The 10,202-nt window shown below is 29.2% G+C and overlaps 1 protein-coding gene across 1 annotated transcript; it reads right to left on the reverse strand.

Moving 5' to 3' along the window:
* Positions 1-4,718: 4,718 nt before the first annotated feature.
* On the reverse strand, positions 4,719-7,534 carry FAP1 (Chalcone-flavanone isomerase family protein). Its single transcript, XM_028059469.2, has 4 exons — positions 7,118-7,534; positions 6,530-6,779; positions 5,862-5,953; positions 4,719-5,062 (listed from the first exon to the last, which is right to left on the reverse strand). Exons 1-4 carry the CDS (start codon positions 7,470-7,472, stop codon positions 4,929-4,931), a joined length of 831 nt encoding a protein of 276 aa, XP_027915270.1. The 5' UTR covers positions 7,473-7,534; the 3' UTR covers positions 4,719-4,928.
* Between the last annotated feature and the right edge of the window lie 2,668 nt (positions 7,535-10,202).

Consider the following 10,202-nt stretch of genomic DNA (forward strand, 5'->3'; position numbering starts at 1 on the left):
TTCGATAGGCTGTATCCAACCTGACATAGTCTCAGCAACAGTCTTCACCTACACAGCATACAAAAGTGCAGCCCAGCCATGTCCAACCAAGTCTAGAGCACCCCAGCCAAATGCAGCCCAACCCAGTTCCAAACCCTAAAGACCATATTGATTATGATGATTATGTAGATTATTAGGGTTTCTAACTTATGAAAGTTAATTATGTTTAGAAAAACTGTACCTTGGATATATTCACTGATTACTAATACTTTTTATGTTTGATTGTGTACACTGACTTTAGAAGTTAATTAATGGATATTTGATATGAATTTCTGTAATTGGCAGGTATATGTATGCTTTGAAATGTTTATGCAGGTCTGATTGTGTTTGATTGTGTGGTAGAGGAGAAAATAAAATTGATTATGTAGATATAGTTAATTTTATCGAAGGATTTACCGACGGATATATCCGTCGGTAATGATGCAATACACTTATCGACGAATAAATTTGTCGGTAAACTGCACAGGATACCACAGTCATCTGCCATTTACTGACAGATTTATCGACGGAACGTCCATTGATAATTACCGACAAATATTGTCGTCGGTATTACCGAAGAACACATATCTGTCGGTAAATATTACAAACTAATAGTTTACCGACGAATTTTTGCCCGTCGAAATTATGTCGGTAGAATCATATTTCCAACAGATAATGTCCATTACGGATGTAATATGACCGTCGGTAATTAGTATCATTTTGTAGTGATATTTTTCCTCTTATATGTCACTTTTCTACATTATAGACAAATCTCTATTTGTTATAGATAATAAAATCATGATTTAATTATTGATCGAACTCTTCTTTGTGTAAATAGAACTATTTTAGGCTTTGAAGTTGTGTAAGGGAAGAACAATATTATGAATCTATTTAAGGTAAGGGAAGCTAATAATTTAGAAGTTGTTAATTTTCTTAAAATATTGAGTTTTGGTTTTGAGATTTAGCTTGGGGTATTCATAATTTTTTCTTTTCCTAAATAGTTGAGATATGACAAGTTCATATTAGAAAAATTATGTAAAGAGTAAAAAAATTGATTGTTTTTCTCAAGAGGAAGACTTGTGATGAAGATGAAAAAAATGTATCTACGTCAACCAAACTTGAGAAACTTTATGAGAATGCAAGAATTGAAGGAAATGAAAGAAGCTCTCTAAAGTTCCTAGAGTGACATATAATGAATTTGAAAATTCTTTAGAACATGATTCGTGATTTGAGGAAGCATCCTCAAATTTGACAATATCTACCAAATCAAATTGATGAGGTACGACGAACTTATATAAAATGGGATCCATATCATGACTCTTCCAGTTCCTATAACTACAACTGAAAGATATTTTTCTACAATGAAAATAATCAAGAAGATGCTGAGAGATAAGATGGAGACTGAATTCTTAACAAGTAGTATGATAATTTATATTGAAAGAGATATTGCAATAAGTTTTAGTTTTGATTTAATTATTGAAGATTTTAAGTCATTAAAATAGTGTAGAGCAACACTATGACTAAAAGTGATTTTTTTTATTTTTTTAATATATGTTTGATGATAAACTTTATGTTTCACTTTAATATACATTATTGTCATATTTTGTTGGATTCTACTGTCGTGTGTGTTTATTTTGAATAGAAAAAATAATAAAAAGAAATAAAAACTTTTTTAACTAAAAATAATAATTTATAAATAAAAAATATAAATTAGCCCCTTAATTTTTTGTCAAGTTGGTCATGGAAAACCAAATTATGACTTTTGATTCGGTGAAAAACTATGGGAATACAAGCATGCATTCAGTTATCAGGAAATCAAATTTTGGAGCTATTTTTTCTTATTTTTTTCTTTTAAAATAGAAAATGAAAAGAATAACTAAAAATATTTATTGGTGAAAAATTGTGGTAGGTATATATTATAAGTGGTATTTTTTTTTCAAAAATAAATGCATATTTATTTTGTAAGAATAATTCACTTAATAATAATTTTATTGTAGAAAGTTAGAAAAATTAAAATAAATAATAACAATATTGTAGATAAATTAATTAAAAAATTAAGAAATTTTGATGTTTGAAATTAGATTTAAAGATGTAAGGGAAAAAACTTATGTAGTTATACACTTATAATTTATATATAAGTAATGAGATTATTTAAAGAAAATGATATGAACAAAAATAAGTTTGGTGAGAAATATTGTGATTTAGTAATAATAATTTATTTTAAAACAAATAAGTAGTTTAATTTATTTTGGAAATGTAGAACATGATTACGTTGTTATGTTAAAAGAAATACAAAAAATAATGAAGATAACTCTTTATATTTAAATATTTAACTAAAATACAAGTAATGAAATTCATTTCAAACATCTTATTTACAAGAATTACAACTAATCATATTGCCATTTTACTATAATTCCAAAAACCTACAAAATTATCTTTTTAAATTTTTAAATTATTATCTATTAAAAATAATAATATTTTGTAAATTTTACTACTTACTTACTTTTAGATAAATTAATATTAATAAATAACAATATTTCTCAAATAACTTATTTTTTCAGCTAAATTTTAACTTTACATTAAACTTTTTTTTTCAAATAATTTCACCTACAATTATCATATAATTTTCTTAACTCAATACAAAATTTGTTTATTATATAAATTGTTTTTACTAAGTAAATATATATTTGCCAAATTTAATGTTACAAAAGACAACAATAATTATTATATATTATTATCATATTTTTTTTCTATATGTTTTTATTTTTTTCATGGATTTTAAAAACAAAAAGTAAGAAAAAATAATAAATAAAAAGAAAACAGCTGATTTTCAAAAAAAAAAAATCAAATTTTAATTGGTATTCCACATAAAATCCAAACTTTTGAGGTCAAAATTACACTTCTCATTTGACTTTAATCAGAAACTATGATATGCTTGTAAATATTATCAACAGAGGGTAATATAAAATAGAAAACAAACCGAGCCATGTCAGTGAAAAAATCTTTTACATTATTTCAATTGTAATTATTACATATAATTTTATACATGTGATTTCAGCGTATGATGTTAAATTTCTTTATCTATTGAGAGAATTCTACTTCCATGTTATCAAATGGAATATTTGATAAAGACAAAATAAATAAGAAAAAATGGAAATAAATTAACATAGTTAAAACATATAAAAAGTAAAGTAAAAATTTAAAACTTTTATTAAAAAATAAGAAGAGTGATTGAAAGACAAATAAAAATGTATAATAATAGAATTATTAGTCTAACAAATTTTTTTTTTAAAAAGTTTTCTTTTCTATTAAACTATTTGTACTATTTTCGTTTGCAACCATCTCTTTATTTTCTGTCAAGCTTTTATATTCTTTTATATTAGTATAATTTCATTTTATAATAATTATACTAAATTAACAGAAACATGAGTACCAAGAGCATGTGTATGTACATTTTCATTACATTAAAATATTAGAATTTAAAAATATATATAATTCTACAAAAATAACATTATAACAACATATGTAGTAATCATTTTTAAATAAAGAAATTGTGTAATTATTTTTAATTAAAAAAGAGTTATTCAATTATTAACTTTATTAAATAACAAATTAATTTTTATTTATTAAATGCAGTTGTCCATATAAATTATTTTTTTCAAATTCTCGATTTTTGTGTGGACAAAATTGAAGTATACTTTGTATGCCAAAATTGGTTATTCACTAAAGAGATCAAAAGTGGATCTAAACCTTCCTTTTATTTAAGAATCCACTCTAATCATAAATTAAGCTGATTCAGGTTAAAGCAAGAGTAGGAGAATTAAAAAAAAAATCTACCCTAATTATAAATTAAGCTGATTCAGGTTAAAGAAAGAGTAGGAGAATTTTTTTTTTTTAAAAAAAAAACACTATCTTTACCTCTATAATTCTTTATGTTTTTCTGTCAAAACCAGAGTTTTGAATGTTTCCTAATTCTCACAAAATTATCGTATGTACTTTATAATAGCAAATGGAAATCATCAAAATTATGAAATGTCAAAATAGTAATCATAAATCTATTTTATGATTTAAATATATACATTTTTTATAAATACAGATTAACAGAATATCATGATATTCATACTCATTAAATTCTAATTTATCAAAATATATATATATATATATATATATATATATATATATATATATATATATATATATATTTGAAGATATCCGCATACATTAAAAAAATATACAAATACTTATATAAAAAATAACAAATATTACACATATATAAAAATGGATACAAAACATATATTGATCTAGTGAGTAAAGTATAGAATAATTCCTACTAATACCCTACCTGTATAGTTAACATCTCTAGCTTCTACCACTAACAGATTCAGTTATAGACCTTAGTAAATTTGTTAGGATAATTGAATAAAAACTCAGCCAGAAGAGGTTCAACCGATCATCTGTGTTCTACAGAACTTTATTTAATAGAGAGATTCAAAAGCAAATTTATAATAATAATAGCTTCTCATTAGAAAGGTGACACAATTTTCTGTTCAAATGATTAAGTTTTAATGGGAATCTCTGGAGTAAGACCTTCCAAATAAATTTCCTATTCAAATAAGAATATTATTAATTGGGAACACTGTATAGTAAAAAAACTTAAACTACAAGTGAGGATGAAATTTCCATTTTCACAACAAAACAAATTTAGATCTAGTCAACCCTCTTAGAAGAAGCTTTATGATTTGTACCAGTTCAGAAATGTTCTCTTTTACAAGATAGCTGTTAGAAATATAAATAAGTTCATATTGGAATCTTGAAGTTCAAGGTATGCATAAACTAAAAACTACTCAGAGCACGGAAATAAAAAAGGGTTCAGAATCCATATTTCAAAGATGATTCCAGACATTCTAGAGCTAAAGGTAAGAAGCCACGTTGTGCTCAATTTCTTCTTTGGCCTGTTTATCAAATGCTTCTTCACCGCAATACAAATCTATAATAGACTTACATAGGAGTTTACTCTTGATGCTTCCCACTTCCTGTCCATCAACTACATGAAATAAGATAAATTAATTTCAAAATTTCATGTACCAATGTAAGAAAAATATAGAGCATTTGCATTAATAACATAGAGAGGCTAAAACACCTAATGCTTGGTGCTAAAGATTTGCATTGTTAAAGAACATTTATAAAGCACAATCTTGTAGCAGTTCCACTTTAAAAGGTCTCCCATGTTAAACGCATAAAAATGGGCTCCAAAGAATGACGAACTCACCACCAAGGTGTATTGCATGAGATATCAGATAATTCAAAGTGTGATGTAAAAGTAAAACCTTTACTTCAGATATTTATACTATCTATTACAAAAACCTGATAGGTCAGTTACTATCTGACCCCTGTGCTAATTTCTCAAAAGATTCATTTCAAGTTATAAAATCAGAAAATACGACATCTATGTCTCAACATTACCTGAATTGTTTGGAACACAACTTTTTCTCATAATCCAACTATCAGTTGTACAACATAAAAGAGTAGTAGTTGTTTCATTCCACCCATTTCCTTATGTATCAACAAAAAGTCATCATTTATTTTTCTCTGTTTAATACATAAGCTTTATGTAGCCAATTTGGTATGGTGTATAATGGGGTACCTCATAAGTTAGATTCAGTTTAAATTGAAGAATGTAGTAGAGAGAATAACATATTCATGAGTTCTCAATCGCATCTTCTGAATCACTACTATAAGACCAGATTTTTCCTAGTACAAAACACATGAAGCAGGAAAAATATTTTGCACTATTATAATTCTGAAACTTGAGATAGAAATGCAGACAGGGAAAGATGACTTACTTGAGGTGCGAAGAACATGACCCTTCTCTCTTGAGAGATGAATAACAGATCCACGAGGTAATTTTATTTCATCTCTAAACTGAGAGGTGAACCTACACCACAGCATGATTGAGATATCTTTGAGTTGCATAGTATTCGGTTGGATAGATATAGAATAGTGCAAAAGACTTAAAAACGGCTAGTTTGGTTCAAATATTTGGAGAAGATGATAAGGAACCAAATTTTCTCCTTTCATTTTTTTTTCTCCTCCCTCCAATAAAGGGAGATTTGGAGGGAAGAGACAGTAATTAACACTTAGGTTATATCAAACTAACTTCAAATTTAATACCCACCAAGGAAAAGCAAATAGAAAAATACTTCAAATTTAACACTAAAAACAGTTCTGAGGTGTTAAATCGATATGCACATACTTACCTTTTTGACAAACATTTAGCAAGTTTTTTGTGTGGGAAAGGGAGGGTTCAATCATAAATATGCAATTTCACAAGTTTCTACGGAAGCAATTTCATATCTTCACCCACGTCAAGTGAAGAACTATATGCACAAGTTTCTGGTTTTTTCAAGTTTTTTATCCAGGTTACAGGATTGGAGCATGGAACCAAACACATACATGTGATGACTAATTCTAACACACCAAAATGAGATATCCAGTTGAAGGAACTATTCACCTTTGAAGCAATTCTTTATTGTCTGATCCCCCAAATTTCTGCAGCCTATTTCCTACAGACTCTTCAAATGCACTACGCACAGAACGAATGCTCAATCTCCCATACACAATTTGAAGCCTAACTGTCATGGATATATCATTGTCCATGAGATCGTCAATAAACTCCTTATTGCCCTGCAATTCAGACGCAGAGAACTTCCCATATTTATCAGAAAGATGAGCCTTTATGTCATCATCATCAGCATAAACACCTGCAACACACAACACAAATTTCCAAATACAATGAAAGTTAGGATTGTCCCTTGATCACTATTCCATATACATTTCAAAACTAACATCTTCCTTTTTTTTCCTTTTTCTCCCAACCCAGATCAAAGTCCTAGCAATTTAGTAAAATTAAGTTACAAAAAAAAATGCCGATACTGCATCTGAAAGGGATTCTAGGTAGAATTTTTTTCACCTAAGTTATTATTTCATAAGACCAAAGTATAATTATTCTAAATTGGGAAAAGATCCTTTCTTGTTGTCGGTTTTGCATTTAAACCGGTGAGGGTGACGGCGGTGGTGGAGGGAAAGTAAAATGGCATACCAAATGCGTATACATCAATGTTCTTCAATCCCAAGACGCTTTTTTTTCGCAACCCAATTCCGCAGAGTTTTTGAGAAGAGGCTAGAACCGAAGGGAAGGAAGTTCCGGTCTTTGCTTCAAGCACGGAAACCCCACTGTCGGCCAAGCTGATTGAACCCCAGAGAGGCAACGAGTGGCCAGAAGAGAAGACGGAATTCAGGGCATTCCTGAGAAAGGGGCGGTCGGAGGAGGAGACAGCCACGACGGCGGCGGAGGCACCGGCGACGGCAGCAACAGCAGCGAATGCGGTGAAGGGGCGAGGGAATTGAGGCGGTTGAGGCCGAGGAAAAGAGAAAGGGAAGCGCATGGACGCCATCTTAGCTTCGTTAGTTCCACCGATTCAGAGTACAGACAAGACATCAGCACAAGAAAATAATAACTACACGCGCGCCTGTAATTATAGTTATATTATTAATGTACATTTTATTTGGTTACATATTAATCTAGTGTTTAATATTATTATCAGTATTTTACAAATACGGAAACAAATATTTTTAGTTAATACATGTGTGTTATTCTATATAAGTGGTCTAGTGAAAGAGCTGCATCCGGTTAAGTAAAATGTATTTAATAAAGAACATCTATAGTAGAGTTTTCTCTTTTAGTGAGAAGTGTCTCATGATAAAAGGTTTCTTAAAGATTCAATTAATAGAAGAGTGTTTTGTTTAGTATCCAATGTGTTATCTCTTGTGAAATACTAAAATTGTTCCACATAACATAATTTTTGTTGCATGATTCACATAGATTTAGGTTGAATTGCATCAATTAAAAAATTTATGAGAAACATGAACTTTTCAAAGGTATAATTTTAATTTATGAACTTACACATTGGAGTTTGTTTTTCTCGAAAATTTGGATTAATTTCATCCTTGTAGTTTATTAAGCAAACGATTATGTCACTGTGAGTATATACGTGTCTACATGTGTCTTCAAGTTACTACACTTAACCAACTCCCACTTTTAGGCTTCATCGCAGTCTTCCACATTCAAGGTGCAAGAATATTTTTGTTGGATGTTTCAGTACACACTCCATCTCGTCCTCCGGTGGATGTTCCGGTTCCATCTCACCCTCTGCCGATGCCAATTTTTGAATCAGCAACAATGAGGGTGTTATGGTCCCTAAAACTTTTAAAATTTATATATATGTATAATGAGAATCTATAAGAATTAAATTAGGTAGATTTTCAACTTTTTAATAAAACATGTCATTTAACATTAATAAATAATAAAACACAAAATTAAATATAATAAAAAATTATTAAGATATTTATTTCTCTCTTTTTATCTCTTGATTTATTTACTATTTATTTGCATCTTTCACTTTTTTCCATAATCTCTGTTATTTTTCAAAAAAAATTAAACACAAATTTATTATTTTTATTCTCATATTTCAGTGTTTTGTTTCATTATAGAAAAAAAAAAACTTAATTTTGTCATGTCTTACTTATACTAAAATATTGGTTGTATTTTTTTTGTTTAATGAGTCTTTTTGTATAGTATTTTTTATGAATAAAAGAAAAAAAGTTAATTATTATGTATTTTTTATAACTTGATTTTAATTGTGACTTAATTATCATTTATTTTCCATTTAATAATTGTGTGCCTTGATATTTAATTAGATTTTGAAAATTTATTCTTTAGTCTTGAACTTTTTTTGAAAATGTATACTTATGAAAAATAAAATAGATTCATTTTTTTAAAAGAGATATTAAAACAACACAATTTATTTTTGTTTTACCTATTTTAAAGCATGATATTAATGGTTCAATTATTTACTTTTAATTTATTAATGATAGTGATTAAATATATAAGTTTGGGTCACATCGGCTTACTCGTCCCCTGATCGCAATCTCTTTATTATTTGGCTTCATCTGGGTTGGTGAAATAAATTATTCACTGTCATCTTCAGAACGTGTCTTACGTCAATTTGGATTTCAACAGCCCATCCTGAGGTCTCCACTGGTTGTTCCTGATGTCGACTTGCCAACCATTGATACCCGATGATTGTGCTTCGTCGATCATGTGTTGCTAAATATGACCCCAGCGTCGTCTTCTAATGCACGTGTGGAGGGATACATACAGTGGTTCAAACAGGTATACCATCCGTATCTTATTTAGGGTGTTGAGGACGACCAACCAAGTCTAGTCCCATGTCTTCATCGACAATGATATTTTAGTGCAGAGGAGATCAAAGTCATCATCTAGTTTATCAGTAAGTAACTAAAGAACTCAAATCACTGTATGTAATGATTTATGTTACTTGATTTGTTGTCATCATTGTAAGGCGTTGTCAGACACGTGATGTCCACCTTACAGAGGATGATTGATTATTGCGATGTTTGTAAGGGGACAATAGCATGGATCAGACGAATGAAGCATTATAGATAGGTCGCCAAGCATCTGACCCTTCACCCATCCCCAACAAAATAACAATGCATCTATACCCACAATGACCATCAACAACATTGATAATGTAAGGGTGACAGATAGGATGAAACTAATCTAACATGGATATTCTACTTTGTTGCGTAGATCCAAATATTGCATTAGATCTCCCCTTAGATTTCGTGTTTTTCTTTAATGAATAACTACCATGTACGGAATGCAAGGCATCAACATGCTCAAAATAGGACGGATCACGCTTAGTAGACCCTTCAGATCGATGAACTTTACTCTTTTGTGCACCTTTAGTTTTAACTTTTTGCATTAGAGGTACGATTTGTGTCATAGCAAGACATGCAATTTCAAGTAACTTTTGTTTGATTATAATTTTTCCTACAATGTCAACTTTATTGAAACGACTAAGCAATGTTGTTGACACCAATGTTGTTGATGGTTGTGGGTATACCCACAATGACCATCATTGTGGGTAAACTAAAATAACAATGCATTCATTGATTATATTTCATATCAAGTTCCTTGTTAATGCATAACTTTGGCAGCGATTCATTTAATGAAATATTTGAAAAACTTAATTTAGTTTACATGATATGAAGAACAGTTCGTAGGAATCACCTTATGCTCATATCACGGTAATTCACAAGCA

This window comes from Vigna unguiculata, chromosome 1, assembly GCF_037176805.1.
Source record: "Vigna unguiculata cultivar grain cowpea cultivar isolate G323 ecotype 2 chromosome 1, ASM3717680v1, whole genome shotgun sequence".
Taxonomy (NCBI): domain Eukaryota; kingdom Viridiplantae; phylum Streptophyta; class Magnoliopsida; order Fabales; family Fabaceae; genus Vigna; species Vigna unguiculata.